Source organism: Monodon monoceros, unplaced genomic scaffold, assembly GCF_005190385.1.
Source record: "Monodon monoceros isolate NGI ecotype Baffin Bay Population unplaced genomic scaffold, NGI_Narwhal_1 Super_Scaffold_10, whole genome shotgun sequence".
Lineage (NCBI taxonomy): Eukaryota > Metazoa > Chordata > Mammalia > Artiodactyla > Monodontidae > Monodon > Monodon monoceros.
Genome location: NW_021703766.1, coordinates 14,298,976 through 14,318,791, shown reverse-complemented (window position 1 = coordinate 14,318,791; position 19,816 = coordinate 14,298,976). Strand labels below are relative to the sequence as shown.

At 43.3% G+C, this 19,816-nt stretch overlaps 2 protein-coding genes across 2 annotated transcripts in view; one reads left to right on the top strand and one right to left on the bottom strand.

The window, feature by feature from the left end:
- Positions 1–19,816, top strand: part of ZNF19 (zinc finger protein 19) — a 113,772-nt gene that overhangs the window by 42,736 nt on the left and 51,220 nt on the right. The gene's annotated exons all lie outside the window — the stretch shown is intronic.
- Positions 6,488–11,182, bottom strand: LOC114884793 (soluble lamin-associated protein of 75 kDa-like). The gene is given in 6 exon segments (XM_029204013.1): positions 6,488–8,583; positions 8,585–8,817; position 9,035; positions 9,070–10,087; positions 10,090–10,208; positions 10,210–11,182. Coding segments are annotated over 6 exon segments (2,226 nt in total). The 5' UTR covers positions 10,674–11,182; the 3' UTR covers positions 6,488–8,192.

The following is a 19,816-nucleotide window of genomic DNA, read 5'->3' as shown; positions in this document are numbered from 1 at the left end:
TGAAAGCCCTTTTAGCCACCGTAATGACAACAGTCCGATTAAATATACAGAACAGTGATGAGCCACACCTCTGTGTTTCAGAATAAGTGAACTTTAATTAATTGACTCAACGATAGAAATAGCCCTGCCTGATCAGACCCGGATCTTTTGGGTCCCAGGTCTGAGAATTCAGTTATCACACTAAATCTTACCTGAGCTAGAGAAAATTTGTAGCTCCCAGCACCTCCCGTCCCTACTCCCCAACACCTGAGCAGAGGAGAAGCTGCAAGTACAGAGATCCAAAGCCAGCGTCGGAATGAGTAAAACACGTCAGGGGGACTAGCTACAAAAATAGACATCGGAATAGCCCTACTCACATTCTAGGCTCTTTCTTAACTCTTTTAGGGATAGAGCTGGGTGGGGAGAGGGGAGCTGCTGGCAGGCAGCTTGTGCTTTTTGGGGAAGATTATCCTGGTGATTCTGATTCAACCCCCCACCAACACCTCCCCTCCGCCATCGCCCAGAAAATTCCCAGCTTAGTTGCCCCAGGTTATCTGATACTCCGCCCCAAGAACCTGGGAATAATGGCCCTGCTTTGGAGGTGTAGAGAAAATTCTCTCCTTACCTTGTTAATGGCTTAGGCTTCCCCACTGCTCTAAAGGCTCACTGCTAGCCAAGTTGTGCAGCTTTTGTCCTCTGACTCACCAACTCTCCTCTCAGCTTCCTCCTCCTCCTTGCATCTTGCATAACCATCCCTACTCAGAGCAAATTCCACTGCCTTCTTTCTCTGGCAAAAAATTACCCACCTTCCAAGACAGGGTTAAGAAAGCATCGCTCCCAGAGAGACTTGATATTAGCAGCTTTAACCATGAGATACTCAAGGGGTGGGGAGACTCTGCTGGAATGGGCGGGGCCCGGAGAAGCAAAGGAGGAAGCATTCTCTCCCACCACTGGGAGGCGATCCTGGAATGTAGATCCCTTGAAGGCAGCTGAATAGGTTAACTACCTTAGGGCAAAGTGGAAAAAGAAAAGGGACCCCAGAAGTAGATGAGGTTGATAGGGAAATCGCAGGACAGTGACAGCCAAAATGGACACAATGTGAAACCTTGCTCTTATCTCTGCTGCAAAAAGAGGAGAAAACCTGGAAGCGATTTCTGGATTCCACCTTCCTGCTCACTTCACTGGATTTAGGGAGAAAACATTTTTTTGGGCCTCTGTGTCTTATTCAACATCTTCACCCTTCTTGCAGGAGGTAGTAACTAGAGGTATTACGTAGATGTAATAACTCGTTTTATGGGAGGACACATATGTATTGGCGTTTAGTTGGGGTACGGGAAAAGAAATTTCCCCCTCAAGAAAAAAAGAAACAAGTTGTCATGAAAAATTATATCTTCTTACTAGCTGTGTGTACTTGGGCAAATCACACAACTACTCTGAGCTACTTTACATGATTGTTGTGAGTGTAAAACAATAGGTGAATTTTTATTTTTATTTACTTATTTTTGGCTGTGTTGGGTCTTTGTTGCTGCGCGCGGGCTTTCTCTAGTTGTGGTGAGCGGGGGCTACTCTTCGTTGTGGTGCGCGGTCTTCTCATTGCGGTGGCTTCTCTTGTTGTGGAGCACAGGCTCTAGGCGCGTGGGGTTAGTTGCTCCATGGCACGTGGGATCTTCCCAGACCAGGGATCGAACCTGTGTCCCCTGCATTGGCAGGTGGATTCTTAACCACTGTGCCACCAGAGAAGTCCCAATAGGTGAATTTAAAAATATATATATGTATTTAATTGAAGTGTAGTTGATTTACAATGTTGTGCCAATCTCTGCTCTATAGCAAAGTGACTCAGTTTAGGTGAATTTTTTATTCAATTAAATTAAACTTAGAGCTTCCCTGGTTTTTTCCAGGGAAATTTTTTTCCAGTAAGTTCCAAATAGCAAAACTGGAATTTGCCAGGCACAGGCAATTATTAATATAGCATTTACAGTGTATTTACAACTATTTACATAGCATTTACATTGTATTACAATGTAATCTCGAGATGATTTAAAGTATACAGGAGGATGTGTATAGGTTATATGCATATACTACACCATTTTATATAAGGGACTTGAGCATGGTATCAGCGAGGGTCCTGGAACCAATTCCCTTGCAGATACGGAGGAAGGGTTGATTGTACAGGCAAAAATATGCAGATCACTAAAGGGAAGTCTTCAGGTCAAAGGCCAGATTATATAAAGCAACACACCAGAAGTCCCAAGCCTTGAGTCAGCCACGAAAAATAGCCTGTATAGCTCCCAGGACACTGATTAATTCAGAAACTATTCGATAAATGTTTACTCCCTTTCATAGAGAGGGGAGATCCAGAAGAGAAGTCGCCTATAGTGTAGCACTGGCACAAACTGACTTCTCTTTCGTGGGCGGCTAAGAGCCTCTTACACTGTATATTCTTGGACTATGTCAGGTAGTCATAGATTCAGCCACTGGATTTGTCACATTATTAACTTCATAATCACTGTGTAATTCACACAGACCTTTATATAGTCCTTTCTTCCTGGAGGCGAGCTTATTGTTGGAATTAAATGGACTGTCACTCCCTGGGGAAGATAGAACCAACATTTCGCTTGGCTCATCTTGGCTATGAGGAAGGAAAAAAAAGATGAGGAAGCTCTTTTTACAACATGTACAGGAATAAAGGTAAATTGTGGTGGAGTGTAAAAGCGACTGATTTTGGAGTCAGACGTCTGGGCGAGTCATTCCACCTCTCTGAGCCCTAGAATATCACTGTAAAATAAGGTGTAAAGTATCAGTGTAAAATATATGTTCACCTAATGGAATTCTTGTGAATGTTAGGATTGGATTCATGCATATAACACCCCTAACGCAATATTATGACAATAATGAGTTTAAAAGTGGTAGTTATTATGGAATCATAATAACACCTCTTTTTTTCTTTCTCGGCTGTTGGCTTATTTTCCAAGGCCTTGAAAGAGAGAACAGACAGAGTTGTGTGAGTTCTGGGATAATCTAGGCAGTATATTTGCTGGTTTCAATCAGCTGAGCCCCCTAAGGCCTTATCATAAGCACAAATAACCAGACCTGTGGTGGTGCCTTGTATTGATTTCAGTCGTGTGGCCTTCTCTCCCTTCCTGTTTCTCTCTAGCAGGTGGAAGAGAAATTTCTCTTCCTCAAAGTGACTCCATTGCAGAGACGTAAATTGAAGAGCAAAACTGGGCCGTTGGTAGTTCTGCTTTTATTCTTACTATAAAAGTAATACTTGTTAATTATAAAAAATTTGAAAAATACAAAATGTATAAAGAAGACAACACAAATCTCTTTACATTTTGCTGCCGACAGAAGAGCACCATTGATCGTTTTTCCCATGCCTGCAGAAATCTGTATAATTGGGATCACACTGAAAATATAGTTTTGTATTTATTTTTCCTTAGTCTTTAAAACATTTTAAATTATGAAATTAAAATTAAGGTATAAAGGTACAATTTAACAAATAATATAAAGGAACTACCACTCCAAAATAAAACACCCAAAAAACAGAACATTGCCAAAGCTGGCTTAGTATCTCTTCACTCTCACGTCCTCCCCCTTCCCTCATCATTCAGAGGTGACCACTTCCAAGGTAAGCAGCTCCTTATTCTTCCATATAGTTTATCACCTTAAGCAGTACAATTGAATTTTCCCCAATTTGACCTCTTTCCAGGTAGAATTATAGCACATGTATTCTTTTGAGATTTGCTTTTTTCATTTCATTTTATCCTCGTAAGTTTCATCACATTGTTACATACAGTTATGGCTTTTTTTTATTACTGTGTAATATTCCACGTATAATGTGGAATAATATGCCACAATTTGTCCATGCTCATGGTAATGGACATTTGAGTTGTTCATAGTTTGGAACTATGACTGAATATTCTTGACATGTCTCCTGGCACACGTTTATACGTGTGTCTCTAATAGAGGCTGGGTCGTGGGGGTTAGATCTGCTTTTTTCACTCACATTATATTCTGAGCATTTACCCATCTCAACACATATTTCTGGGAGACATTACTTTGAATGGATTTATCATATGCCAGTATTCCAGGATTCTATTGACAGATGTTTAGATTGTTTCCAATTTTTCCTTATTGCATTTGCATATAATTCTGTGACAAATACAGTGATTTTTTTTTTTTTTTTTTTTTGGTTGTGTTGGGTCTTTGTTGCTGTGTGCGGGCTTTCTCTAGCTGCGGCAAGAGGGGCCTACTCTTTGTTGCAGTGCACGGGCTCTAGGCGCACAGACTTCAGTAGTTGTGGCACGCGGGCTTCAGTAGCTGTGGCTCGCAGGCTCTAGAGCACAGTCTCAGTAGTTGTGGTGCACGGGCTTAGTTGCTCCACAGCATGTGGAATCTTCCTGGACCAGGGATCAAACCCTTGTCCCCTGCATTGGCAGGCAGATTCTTAACCACTGTGCTACCAGGGAAGTCCCAAACACAGTGTTCTTAATAATTAATGAAGCACCTCCCACAGTGCTCAGTGCAAGTAGCCATCACACCTCCTTCCTTACGTGTAATACCACAGATCTTAGCCTCTTTAATTTGTGATTCATAAGTCAGTTAGGAAGAACTTCTGGAAAGGCTGGCTGGAAGCAGTCGTTAAGAAATAGGTATTCATGGGACTTCCCTGGCAGTCCAGTGGTTAAGACTTCACACTCCCAATGCAGGGGGTGTGGGTTCAATCCCTGGTTGGGGAACTAAGATCCCCTATGCTGTGTGGCACAGCCAAAAAAAAAAAGAAATAGGTAATTAATTGAAAACTCAGGGTATCCAAAACAGAGGGCACTTCCAAAAAGGAATTATGGAGCGTGAAGGTTATGAAAGAAGATCATTGTAGCTACTGCTCCTTCAGAGCTTGTGACAAACCAGGTACTATACTTCACACTTACTTGGGTTATCACATTGTCTTTGCCATGGCCTTAGGAGATAAATTTCATAATTTCCAAATGATGGAATAGAGGTTTAGAAAAGTTAAATAATGTATCCACGGTTACATGGTTTATAGTGGCAAAATCTGGACTCAGCCCCAGGTCTGTTCAAAGCCCAGGCTTACTCATCAGGTAATGTTACCTTCCTACATGACCATGGACCATTTCTTTAAGGCAGCACTGTCCAATACAACTTTCTGTGGTGAGGAATGTTTTTGCACAAATACAGTGGCAACTACCACTTGTGGACATTGGACACTTGAAATGTGGCTAATGCTACCATTTTGGAAAGTGCAGTTAAGGTTGTACAGATCCAGTCCTTTTCTTTTTTTTGTTTTTGTTTTTGCTTTCAATTCTGTTTATTTTTTTAAGTCTGTCTTGAAAATACAACCAATGTGATTAATTGTGCCTTAAACAAAATCAGTGTCTAAACAAATTCAATATCTAAACACATCTTCACCAATGATATTAGGGAAAAGGGAAGGAATTTCAAAGCACAGACCAGGAAACAATCACAAAATATAGGTTTAATTACTACTGTTAAAAATTTTTTTAAAAATTAGAAACTACCAAGAAAACAATTGTAAGTACTTGAATAAGTCTCGCTATTCTGAATAATGTAACATCTTTTCTAAATTGTAGATTTAGAAGTTTTAGAACACACAGACACTAAGGGAAAGAAAGGCTAGTTCCTTGGGAATTACTATCCAGTATGATACAATTACTTCAGGATAACAGAAGCAGAACCTTCCTTACAATTAGATTTTAACAAATGATTTTGCTGCTAATAGAAATGGGGAATGTGTGAATGACAAGTTTTGGAGGGTGAAAGAAAAAAAAATGGACTGAAGGTAAGCACTGGATACAGAACTGAGGTTTGCTTATTTTTCACAACCAAAAATAAGCAAGTTAAACTATCTTGTACAAATAAAGCTTGATACTAAGTATGCAAACAGAAGCATAAACATTTGTAACTAATCACACCCATGAAAGACTAGGTTAACGCTTCAAACACAGTATGGCTACTAGTGGACATACAAGGCAGAAATTTCTAAAATACTGTTACACAGATGAGTAACGTTAGTATAAATTCTTTATTTACATTAAAATCTGTTTCAGGGGGCTTCCCTGGTGGCGCAGTGGTTGAGAGTCCAAAATAACATTTTCTGTCAGAGATAATATGGACAAAAATTGTGTGCTGAACAGAAAGTTTTGAAACTGCTTAAAATGCACCTACTGTTTAAAGCAAACAAGTTTAACAAGTATAAATTTATACTGCGAGTCCATAGTGGTCATATATGAATAACTACACATTTCTTTTTTGTAAACCTCAGCAACTATATTCACACATCAGGAGTTGTCAGTGAGCTCAGTCTTAAACTACACCTTTTTTTTTTTTTGGCGGTACGCGGGCCCCTCACCGCTGCGGCCTCTCCCGCCGCGGAGCACAGGCTCCGGACGCGCAGGCCCAGCGGCCATGGCCCACGGGCCCAGCCGCTCCGCGGCATACGGGATCCTCCCGGACCGGGGCACGAACCCACGTCCCCTGCATCCGCAGGCAGACCCCCAACCACTGCGCCACCAGGGAAGCCCTGTCTGCTAAAGATTTTTACCTCAACTTTAAATCTTCCTAAAATGCCAACATCCCAAAATAAAATTTAGTATCACCTGACTGTAGACTGAATAAACCTTCAACATCAATCCTTAGCACCTCAAATAATGACACAAAGTCATAACACATTTTTTTTCATGTAAGGACCAAGCGGTTTTAAAAACAATCTAGGGCTTCCCTGGTGGTGCAGTGGTTGAGAGTCCGCCTACTGATGCAGGGGACGTGGGTACTGATGCAGAGGCCATAACAGTGAGAGGTCTGCGTACCACAAAAAAACAAAACAAAACAAAAACAATCTAAATGGCCTCAAAGCATTCCCAAACTTACATGAAAATTTGAGTACACATAATACTTCCAAAGAGTAGGATTGTTTTAAGATTCTCTTTGGATTCTAAGAATAACCATTTTGTTCATTTTTAAATAAATTATTTTATGAAAATAAACAATTGAGGATGTTTTTTGTCTTTAGTTTACCCAGGCAAAGGCCTTTGTGTTGCGCAGGCAAAGGCAACCACAATGTACACACAGGCTAGATTGTAACCTGTCCGCACAGAACAAATCAAGAGTGAGCAAGCCAAAAGGGACAAATGAAGGCTCCAATCTGATTTAAGCTCTTGTAGCTATGGCTCCTAGGGCAGCTTATTCCTGCCCTCTAGGTCTAAGATTGTGGGGCGCAGTTCCAAACCTACCAAAAATGGAAGCCAAGGGCATAAGCTGACAGGCAGGCAAAAAGATCTTTTGACAGGAATCACTCCATGAGTTAGGGAAGTGGATGAAAGTGAAGGGAATATAACGAAGATTTTAGAATAAAGGCAGTGGCAGGATTAAGGAGAAGCCTTAGGAAGGGTTCTCACACTTCTAAAGTATACATGTTAACTGGGTGAGGACAAAAGTACAGTCCCCAGATTCAAATGGAAATTTTAAATAATTATACGAGTGCCTACAGGCCAGAGTTAAATCCCTAGCAGTACTGTTAATATCAGATGTTATCAAGAGTGAACCGGAAACAGATTTTGTTTGTGCCTTTCCACAGACATTGAAGTCAAAGGAAGAGATTGCACCTACAACTAAGAACTAAGAGGCCCAAATACCACCTTCATAAACCTTTGACCATAAATTTCCAAATTTGTGCTCTCATTTAGTTGAAGTTGCATTTATCCTAATTTACTGACATTTTTGTTTAAGCATGCCTACATTTTAAAAAATGGTGATTAGTTTTGAAATTTAAGATAAAACTTCTAGAACCTTCACCGAGATTACTATTAAAACCCTTAGTATAAAAGATTTCTGTGATCCTTACAATTGATGGAAACCCTACTACTTTCACATTTTTTAATTTATATTTTCTGAAATATTACTGGTCAGATATCCCCAACTGCTAAAGAAAATATAGTATGATATGGTTTCCCAAAATCGAAACATGGTTAATAAAAATGAAAAAAATTGTATTTACACAAAATAGCCTGAAAAATTAAAAAGAACGGTGTATCCTAGGTCCTACAGGGGAGGGAAAAGCAGCATCATAAATAAGTTCAAATTGAAAATTTGGAGTTTTTGTCCTGTGCCCCACGCTATTTATTCACTGCCATATTTTAAAAACAACAATTATGTTATCTGCATTTCTTCCTCATTCAGGTCAGCTTGGCTTTCTTCTTCGCAGGTCCTTTGTGCCCTTTGGCCTTTCTTCTTAAATTCTGCCTGTCGACCACAGGCACTTCCACTTCTATCTCCTCTGAGCTGCTATCCACAGTCTTCTCTGTTGATTGTGTCAACTGATCCAGTTGCTCAGAATATGCTTCAGACTGCTCCTCTGACTGGCTCTTCTGTCCTGCATTCTGTGCAAATGGCACATCTTCAAGTTCAACCTCTATTAAAGAGCTCTGAGGAAGAGCTGGAGATGTTTCCTGAGGCTCGGCTACCCCCTCCTCACCCTGGTCTTCCAATGAGGCAGTAGTGTTGGGTGATACATTTTCAGGAATCGATTCTTCAGAAAATTCAGTTATCACGGAGTTTGGAAAACCATTCTTCATTTGGGATAGTAGCCACATTGTCTGAACTCCCAAAATGTGCTTTCTTTCTTGAAACTAGAGGCAGCCTCTCTTCAGTGTGCCCCTTGTCATCAGATGGGCCTTCATCTAGCAACATTTCTGAGTCAGTTACATGTGAAGTCTTATCCTGTGCAACAGCCTCAGGAGATTTTGAAGATTCTACCACCAGTGGAACAAGATTCGTAGAGTCTTCACTGGCATTAAAAGACTGCAATTTTATTATATTTTATTTTTTATTTTTATTATTATTATATATTTTTTTGCAGTACACGGGCCTCTCACTGTTGTGGCCTCTCCCATTGCGGGGCACAGGCTCCGGACGCGCAGGCTCAGCGGCCATGGCTCACGGGCCCAGCCTCTCCGCGGCATGTGGGATCTTCCCGGACCGGGGCACGAACCCGTGTCCCCTGCATCGGCAGGCGGACTCTCAACCACTGCACCACCAGGGAAGCCCCAAAACTGCAATTTTAATTCTTCACCTAAAACTTCACTAGTGGAGTCCTCCTCTTCTGTTATAAGTGAAGTCTTAAGAGTATCATCCATTATCTCATCATTCATAGGCTCTAATTGAGATTCCTTTTCACCTTCTTGCTTTTCCAGGCCTGGCTGGGTTTCTGGTGCTGGTCGAACATTTTTATCACTACTTTCATCTTCAGATTCAATCACAGTCTGTTCGGGTTCTTCTTCCAAGAATTTTTCTGAGCTCTCTGATATTCGTGCAGTAGACTCCAATTTGTTCACTGAAGCTGTAGGTGAAGTCTGGGGAGCCTTTTCATCTTCCCCTCGAGAACTACTAAATTCAGAATCCTGAAACCGTTTTCCAATCTTTGGCTGCTTTAGATGACTACTTCGAGTACGAGTGGAAACAGGTGTTTTATCGTGACCTTCAGAAGTGCTCGCAAAGGCATCTTTTAGAGAATCAATAGTTAGCTGCATCTCACTAGACAGAATGTCTTCAGCTCCTGCTTCATAGTCTGGAACAGATGCAAGACCATATTCTCCAGACACAGGTCTTTTAGCTTCATTTTGAGAAACTGCAGTCATTTTACATGTTTCTCTTTGTAATGCTCTGGTGATTGGTATTCTCTGGTACCAGTGTCCAACACCTTCAACTTCTCAAAGCAGTTCATGGTCTCCTGGATATTTTTCAAAGTACTGGTTGCAAGCTGTGTACATAAGAGAGGTCAGTGGATACCACAAGCCAAGTGCATCTTCTGTGAAGGAATCAACGAAGTCCTCCAGCATATGAAGCCCAAAGTCTTTGCCTCTATATTTCTTTCTTATGAACATTGTATCAACAACTGGCAGTTGGTAGCTTTGGGTAAGAAACGCACATATGCTTCCTGTAGGCTTAACTGGATAAAACCCAGTGGCCTCTCCTTTCTTCCACAGAATCTTAGCATAATCAGTACTGCTATGACCCGGGAATGGGATCTCATTTCTCTCCAATTCCTGCTTTCTGTAAATAATTCGATTCAGTACAGAACCCCTTTCTCCCCAAGAGTTCTCACCTGCTTAAGTCTCTCTCTAGAAGGGACAGATGTTTTCACAGTATCATCTATAGCCCACCACTGACCAGCAAGGTAAAGTGCCGCGGCTGAGTGAGTCCTCGGGTGCAGAAAGAGCAAGAACTTTCTGGGTCTGATCTCCACCATAGAGAGGTACAAAGCCTACATTTGACAGGCTAATAGGAATCGTAATATTGAGAAGAGAAGAACATTCAGGATTTTCAGGGTCCCCACACCTGAGATCTGACATGTAATCTTCAGAAGAATTTTCCATTTCCTCATGACTGCAATTATCCAGCATATCCACAGGGAATGCCATCCTCTGGGACGTGCCGCCTGAGCCCGGGAAAGGAGGCGGAGCCGCGGGAATGAATGAAGCCGGCGGCGGCTCGCTGGCGACCCCCGGCCGGGACCGGGCTGCGCCGCTCGCGGCTGCCGGGGCCGGTACAGCTGCCTGCCCCTCGCCCGGGACGCCCGGCTCCTCCAGTCCCTTTACTTTTTGAGTCTCAGAGAATCTGATGAACGATAAAGACCTTCTCTCTAGAAAAACGCACATTTGCAAATCATCCAATTTCAAGGGGTCCCAAGTTAAGAATCCTTACAAAAGTCTGCACGCACTTCAGGTGCTTCTCAAACTGTGATTTTGTGGAGAGAGCTTTCTCCCAGGGACCACTATACAGCAGAGCTCTGAGCTCCATCAGTTGCTCTTGGATCTTTACAGTCTGGGGACCCATCTGAATGGTGAAGAAATCCTTGGTCAGCCCCTGAACCAGAGTCTGATTTTCTCAAGAGATCAAGAAGGATTTCTATGCTGGTTACACTACACATTCCTGCTACCTTCACCCAGACCATCACTCCTTGTGTACTAGGATTGGAGTTTCTCAACTGCTGTACTTGGCTACCTGTCTTTACTGTCCACAGTGACACTAAAAGCACAGTCCAGCTTTCCTTGCGTTTCTTTTCGTGTAGGGGCTCCAGCACTCCTCATTTCACTCAGTATGCGTCAGCCTGCAGTGTGGATGTTAAGGCCTGAAACTTGAGTGACGTTACACTCCCTCCATTGTTCACCAGCCCTGTGTGGCTTACCAAAGCCTGGTGTCAGTCCCAACCAGGGTACTGGCTAAGCGGCTGGGTTTAAAGAATGAATTCTGGAGGACTGGAGATTTCTGTTTTGGCTAAGCATCTGTAGACTGTAGCAGTTAGTTGGACCTTAGCATCCTAGGGAGCCAAGACCTTCTGAAGAAGTATGCCAGGAAGGGAATCTTGGTTGCTGTAAATCCTATTATCAAATGGACAACTGCCTTCAGTAGAACTTGCTTCCTTGAGCTGGGCCCTGAGGGAGGACACCTGGGTGGGGATCCCCTGGCAATAGGATAGCCCTTATCTCTGTATTAGAAGTATCTATTTCAGTCAACACTGGGAGAATAAGCTGAATTAAGGTAGGTCAGTAGGAGGTAAAAGGTAAACATGGTTTTAAGTTTCTTGTTGGTTCTTGCTTGCTTAAGTCTCCTTAACAGGTCAGAGTGGGTGAGAAAATGGGAAATAGAGCCAGGAGTTCCTTATAGAGCCCAAACTTGTAAGTTCTTGGTGGTTCAGGAGCTTGACATTGTTGGATGATGCCTTACCTGGAGTCAGGACAGGATGTGGTCTGAGGATTCTGCCTCCAGGCTTTCAAAAATCAATGGAGACTGCTGCAGGTGATCCATGAGGGCCAGTCAAGGAGTTTCTGGGGATGAAATCTGGGGAGAATAAAAGGGTGTCTTCTGTTGGGCTGTATTCCATGTATCACATTGATCGCCAAGGTCTGTCTGTTCTACCCCTAAGTAACTGTCAAATTTGCTCCCTTTCCCTTTATGTCCATAGCCACTGTCTTTGCTCAGACTCTCAGTTTTCCTTGCTTGAATCTCTGCCAACAGCCCCTCAACTATTCCCTCCACCTCCAATCCCACCCCTCCAGTCTTTGCTCCAGCCTACAGCTAGAGTGATCTTTCGTTGTACAGATCTGATCCCTATCACCTTTCTGCTGGAAATGCTGCAGTGGAGCTCATTATAGGCAAGGTGAAAACTTGGCATGCCATTAAGTATTTTTTTCAAGTGCTGTTGTTTCTGTACTCTCCATCATAATCTCCTTCATGCAGTAAATTCCAGAAATACTTGTTCGGTGTCTCTTACACTCCAGGCACTACTCTAGGCCCTGAAAAACGGCAGTGAACAAAACAGGCAAAATTCTCTGTGTCTGTGGAGCTTGCATTCTGTTGGGTGGGGAGCAAATGCATAAATGTGTAGTATGTCAGATTGTGATAAGTGCTATGGAGAAAAATAAGGAAAGAAGAAATTGTGACCAGGGGTGGGGTTGTTCCAATTTTTATTTTTTATTTATGTATTTATTTATTCATTTTTTAGTTGTGGCACACAGGATCTTCATTGTGGCATGCAGACTCTTAGTTGCGGCATGTATGTGGGGTCTAGTTCCCTGACTGTGGATGAAACCCAGGCCCCCTTCATTGGAAGCACGGAGTCTTAACCACTGGACCACCAGGGAGCTCCGTTTTCCAATTTTTAATAGAAGGGTCAGGGAAAGTAACATTTTGGCGAGAACCTAAAGGAGGTGAGGAAAATACCTGAGGAAAGACCATTCTAGGCAAAAGGAACAGGCAAGTGCAGAGGTGCTAAGCCAGGAATCACAAGGAAAGCAGTGTGACTGATCAGAGTGAGTTAGCAAGGAGAGCATAAGAGAGGAGGTTGCAAGGAAGCAAAGGCAGGATGGGACAAATGGTGTAGGAATGCAGTAGACCTTATTAGTTGGAGTTTGACTCTGACGTAGGGTGAAATGGGAAGCTACTGGAGGGTATAAGTTTAGGAATGACATATTCTAAGGGATCATTTGGGTTACAGTGAGAGGAATAACCCATAAGAGGGTCAAGGACAGAAGCTGGGAGGTCAGCTAGGAGGCTAGGCAAGAGACCATTGTCTCGGATCAGGGTAGTAGCAGTGGAGGTAGTGGATTCTAAAATATCTATTAAAACATATATTTTAAAGGTAGAGTCAAATAATTCACTGATGGATCAGATGTGGAAATGAGGGTAAGAGAGGAGTCAAGGCTGACTCAGGTGTATGGTTGCCATTTTCAAAGATGGGAAGAATTAGACTCTGGTGTAGAAATCAAGAATTTGGTTTTGGATGTGTTAAGTTCAAGATGCCTATTGGACAACCAAGTGGGAATGTTCATCAGGTAGTTAGATATATGTATACGCATACATATATAGAATTCAAAGGAGAGGGCTGGGCTTGAAATGTATATTTGAGAATCATCAACATAGAGAGCCACAAGGCTGGATAAAAGCACTCATGAAGAGTGAGAAGTTGGAGAAGAGGACAAAGGAAACCAAGGAGTCCCCAGCAAGATAGGCAGAAAACAAAGTGTGTGTGGTGCCAAGAGAAGAAAGTGTTCCAGGGAGAAAGGAGTAATCGTGTTTAAAGCTTCAGAAAGATTAAGAATAGATATTGACCATTAGATATAGCAATTTGGATGTCATTCGTAACCTTGACAAGAGGACATTCTGTGGAGTCATAAGCATGAAAATCTGATGGGAGGAAAGTTTTGGAGATGGGAAAATAGCCAATTCTCATTGTCTGAAGGGGAGGAGAAATGGGACCGTAGCTGGAAAGAGAAGTGAGATCAAGAGACAGTTGTTGTTGTTTTTGAAGATGAGAGAAATAATGGCTTGTTTATTTGCTGAGGGAAATGATCCAGGAGAGAGAGGAGAATGGTTGGAGTGATGGAATCAGGTGTACACAAGTGGAGGAGTTGGCCCAAGTTAGGAGCACATACCATTCATCATTATTGATAGGAGGGAAGGCAGAGTAGATGAGCATGGATGCGGGGAGGTGGGAACCTTGTGGACTTTCTCTTCTTATTTTTATTTTCTCAGTGAACTAGGAGACAAGGTTGTCATCTTAGGATGGGGAAGAAGTTATGAAAAGTTTGAAAAGAGAGGGGAAGGTATGGGATGGCCATCTGTGAGAATGCGTCAATGACTGTGCTAGGATAATGTAAGTAGAATTGATGAGTGACACCGAAGGCCTTCTTAAGGTGAGTGGTCATAAAGTGAGAGCAGTTAGCAGAGGCATGTGAGTCTTCCAGTCATGTTCAGCCGCCCACTTGTGCATGCATAGGTGGAAGGTTAGATTTTATTGAGGCTCGTGTTCTGTCAGAAGAGTACAATGAAACGAGAGAGAGGGGAAAGGGAACCAAGGTTATACTCGAAGGAGTGATTATAGTAATAAGCCACAGAATCTAAGTGAGATAAGAGGTGAAACAAGGACACAAAGGGAATAACTGAGCTACAATGGAGGACAAACTTTTTAGAGGAGAGGCGGTCAGGGATTTTAGAAATTAGTGTTTTGGAAGCATCATCTATAAGGATACTGAGGTTATGTGGGAGCAGGGTTGGAGAGTGGTAGTGGCCACATGATGGCAATGGGGGTAGCACAGTCTGGTTAACATCAGAATCAAAGCTGGACACTTTTGGGAAGGAGGGAAGCAGAATGGTCTGGAAGCAGCAATAAGGACAAAGAGAAAAAAAAAGGACAAAGAGGATACCTATTCCACTGCAAGGTGCGGGGAAGAAACAGCCACCACTTGAGAGGGCTGCAGAGGAATCACTGTCCTCAGAGGAGACCCAGATCTCCTTTAGAGCAAGAAGGAAAAACTCAGAGATTTTGAGAAAAGAGGAATTTTGCTGATCCCAACAACCAATTCCTGAGAGTTTCAGGAGATGAAGAGGGTAGGAAATGGGGTTAGAAAACAGAATGTACAGGACCATTTGGGATGAAGTGCAAGGGATAATGAATGATCTAGAATCCTGGGGCTTCTTGTGTGACTAGCATAAACCAGGCTAAAGGGAATAATGATAACAGATAATGATGGTCTGAAGGCAGATAACGGTGGCCAAACTGTGAATACTGAGGAAAGGGAGGTATGAAGGACCTTCCAGGCGCGTCCAAGGTATGCCCATCTTTACTCTTCACAGTGATGAGGTCAGGGGAGGGGTGTTGTCTTGTCGAGGGCACCTGAAATTCTAGAAATTTAGAAATGTCATTCTGGAGATGAATAGTGTCACCATTTCTGCAAATGATGCAAAGCACCTGGAGCCAGCTTGACTGAACAAATGGGAGTTTTGATTGAAGGAAGAAAGGGGTGGAGTGTGGAACACTGAAGAACAAGGTCATTCTTCAGGGGATTTTACAGGAGTTTCTGGTGCTGACTCATATGACAAGAAGTCTGGGCATAGTCAGTTGGGGCTCTTAACAGTGGCTCAGTGATGTGTTAAGTGCCATCTTTCTGCAGACCTTCAACCTGACACTTACTGCCTTATGGTCATAAGAAGTTTGCTGCACATGTAGAACTCAAATCTAAATTCCAAATGGGAAAGGGGGTAAAGGTTAACAGGCAAAGGGTATATGCATCTATGAGGCAAAAATGTGGAAGTACTTACAATAGCTCATGTGGATTGCTCTGTTTAAAGCATCTTCTTTATTCCCTAGCTAACTTCCATCTTCTCTTTCAAAATTCTACTCAAGTCAACATAACCTACTTGGAGAAACCATTCCTCATCTCCCTAGGCTGAGTTAGGTGCCCCTGGTGTGTGTGTTCAGAGCCTGTGATAGATTGCAATGTCAACCTCCATTCTTCCATCTCTGTATCCATGCCCTGTGCCATATAACTCTGATTCTGGTCTCAGCCATGCAGCTTGCTTTAACCAATGGGATATTTTAAAGCAAAAGCTTAAAACTCATCAAGAGCATGCTCTTCCTCTTGTGTCTAAGCCAGTGCCATGAGAACATACCTGCTGGAGGATGAGAGACACATGAAACAGAGCTAGATCAACATGGTGAGGCCATCCTAGATCAGCCAGCAGCACCTAACCCCCAGACACTTCATTGAGCTCAACCCAAATCAGCAGAAGTGCTGAGGCAGCCACCGAAATTAACAGTTACTGTTTCATCCACTAAAGTTATGTGGTTGGTTGCTACTTAGCATTATTATGGCACTGGATCATTGACACAGAGTCCCTTGGGTATAGCTCTGCTACAAGCCTTAGCCCTGTCTCCTGAACTAATGTTAGGGAGCTCCCTTAGGACAGGACACTTTTATCTGTGTACATCTGTCACCTAGCACAGTGCCTGGCACCTAGAAGGTGCACAGTGAAATCTTGTGAAAGGAATGAATGAATGAACCTTTGTTCAACCTTTACAAAGGGCCTTACTTCTTTGTGCACAACAGGTGCAAAATTCTCCATAGTTAAACAGTGTAATCAAATGGACACACCCACAGAAAACCTAGTTCAGCAAGATATGTGAAGCTACAGTATATAGTAAACACTCATCACAGATTAAAGCTTTTTTCTACCTCAAGTACAATGACTATTTCTTAAACATTGCGCAATCTATTTTATATTTTATTATGTTGTATAGATCTGTTTAAAGATAATCTAAATACTGTAAGTACACTTTAAAGGGTAGAGTGTAAATGGATATGACTCAGTCTAGATATCTTTACTATTATCTTCAGTACACAATACCAAACCATTGTGAACTACTGATATTTCCTAAATCATGTCAAAAAATTTGCATGGCTTAAAAAAAAAAAGTATTTGTGTTAATATAAAAAAAAGAGAAAGAGAGAACTTCCTCTAGGGGTCTACAGAGGAAAATATCATATCTAGTAGCCTAGTCAGGTATGGGGGTGGGGAGAAAGGCAAGAATATTATCCTTATGAAAGGTCAGCAACAATCACATGGTATCGCATGTTTTGGGGACACTGAGCAAACTAGTTTTGCCTAGGAAGAGAGTTTCTACAGAGAAATAGTAAAAAAAAAAAAAAAAAAAAAAAAAATGCCTGGGAGTGGTAGGGCAGGATGGAGCCCAGTCGTGGAGATCCTTGAATATAAGGTTAGGGACATTTTAACATTATCTTTTACTCAGCAGGGGATAGTTAACTTTTGAGCAAGGGAGTGACATAATGAAGGGTTGGGTCAATCTTAGCTGCTAAATTCTAGCAGCATGGTGTGGGATGGTTTTTGCAGAAATATGGCTAATAGTCATATCAAATAATTTAATACAAAAATAATATTATGCTCCCATTTATCTTTTTTATTAATTAATCAATTTATTTATTTTTGGCTGCGTTGGGTCTTCGTTGCTGCACGTGGGCTTTCTCTAGTTGCCGTGAGCGGGGGCTACTCTTCCTTGCAGTGCACGGGCTTCTCATTGCGGTGGCTTCTCTTGTTGCGGAGCACGGGCTCTAGGCGCGTGGGCTTCAGTAGTTGTGGCTCGTGGGCTGTAGAGCGCAGGCTCAGTAGTTGTGGTGCATGGGTTTAGTTGCTTCGAGGCATGTGGGATCCTCCTGGACCAGGAATTGAACCTGTATCCCCCGCATTAGCAGGCAGATTCCTAACCACTGTGCCACCAGGGAAGTCCCCCGTTTATTCTTAAATCACATCTCTTATTAAAGTCTAGATTTCTGCTGGATGCCAGTGACCAAGGAGTTATTTTGAGATGAAAAGGTTTGCTATTCTCTCCCTGACAGTCATTTAGCCTGTTGTGCATTGGGGGTCCATGAATTGTTTCTTCCCCGCTCCGGCTATTGGGTTGTCTCATTTTCTTCTATTTTGCTTTCCATACACTCCCCTGGCCTCTGCTGGTCTAATTCTGTGAAAAACTAATTATAGCCAGGGGTAGAGGTCAGATGTAAGAATGAACGAGACTCCATGTAACCAAAACCAGAATCAACATCGGAATAAACTATTCTAAGTGCTTTTCTTAAGAGCACATCTCACCTGAGTTGTGGTAGCATTTACCTTTCAGGTGTGAGGATGTCATTTTGTCCTCAAAAAGTGTTTCATAATCCACTAATTATATTTGTTAGATGGGTGTCACTGTTTTTTATGCAAGTGGAATTTAGTCAGGAAGGATAAATACCTTATCTAAAATCTTGTGTCATGTTTTCTCTAGAATGTTTTCTCCATTTTGCTCCCATTCCACCTGACACACTCCTTTTAAGCCTTCTAAACTCTGTTCAGACATGCCTTGTCTGTGCAACGTTCCTTACCCCGCTGCTCAGTTCAGTCTCCTCCCTCCCTGTCCCACTGCAATGGTCTCTGGGTTGTACAGACCTCTGCAGTTATGCACGTTGCTCTACATGTCTGTCTCCCCTGTGGGATTACAGGGGTGATGAGGGGGTTGTGGAATCCAAAGCGAGAGAATCTAAAGGCAAAGTGGAAACTTCTGAACTTGGCCAACAGTCTGAGCAAAAGATAAAGGGTCAACACCTAAAACCATCCCCAGCTAGATTCATTTCCTTCCTGCTTTAAAATGTTTGGGAAGGGAGTTTTCACAGCCCCCCAGCAGCCATCAGGGCAATGGTGTTCACCTCAGGGGCTCCCAGGCCAACTCCCTGTGCTGTTTGCTGAGCATGTCTCGCTTCTCATGCCACCTTATCCCCTCCTGGGCGCTCCTCACAGCATGGCTGCTTTTTCTGCTTCACTGCGTTTCCAGCGTGGATGCTCACGCCTCACTTCACTTTGCCCCGTTTTCTCACATTTCTGTCGCCCGGGAACTTTGTTTCCTCCTTTTGAGGAGATCTACCTTCACCACCACATCCTCCTCTACTCACCGCCTCGCCTCCCTCCCACGGGCTCTTGCGGGCCTCCCTGGAGAGCCCGGGGAGGGAGCTAACTCCTCTGGGCCCCTGGGGCATGTTTTCTATTATGCGGTGAATGTTCCTCCTGACTTTTCAAATCTGTAATCAGACAGGCATGAAGTGTAATCAACAGGTGGTGAGGACTGAATGAAAGTGAGCACAGTTTATTTAAGGGGCAAGGAGGAAGTCTACACTGGCAGGCCTGCTCTTCCAGCTTCTTCAGGCTCCCTATGGACAAAACCACTGGTCAGCCGGCTTAGGGTTGAAACTGGCAGGTGGACCTTGGGGAAGCTGAGTCCTGAAGCTTCACACACAACCTGTCCTCAGGATGCCGAAAGAACCCAGTACAGGTCTGCTGCTCCCCACCTTGAATTCCTCAGATCTGTAACAAAGCGGGGGGCCCAGGTGGCCCCACTACTCCAGCTCTAGAGTCTCCTTCCAATAGGTGATGAGAAGGGATGGAGTGGGGAAAAGAAATATTCCAACCTCTCTCTCCTCCCACCCTCTGGTTTCTAATAGGTGCCTCCTGTTGGTTGAATCCTACTGGAAACCAGAAGGCAAAGAAGCCCATTGATGCAGTCCTCAGGGACGAGCCCCCCAGGGACCAGAGCAGGGCTGAGAAGGGCAGAGAATGGATCTGTTGGGAAGAAGGAACATACAGAAAATAACCAAACACAGTCAGTGAGGCTGAGTGGGGCAAGCACAGGGTTGGAGCCTGCTTTTCTTTAAGACTTAGGTATTGGGCTTCCCTGGTGGCGCAGTGGTTGAGAGTCCGCCTGCCGATGCAGGGGACACGGGTTCGTGCCCCGGTCCGGGAAGATCCCACATGCCACGGAGCGGCTGGGCCTGTGAGCCATGGCCGCTAAGCCTGCGCGTCCGGAGCCTGTGCCCCACAACGGGAGAGGCCACAACAGTGAGAGGCCCGCGTACAGCAAACAAACAAAAAAACCTTAGGTATTGTGTCATCCTGGATTTTTTGCAATAATTTTGATTTT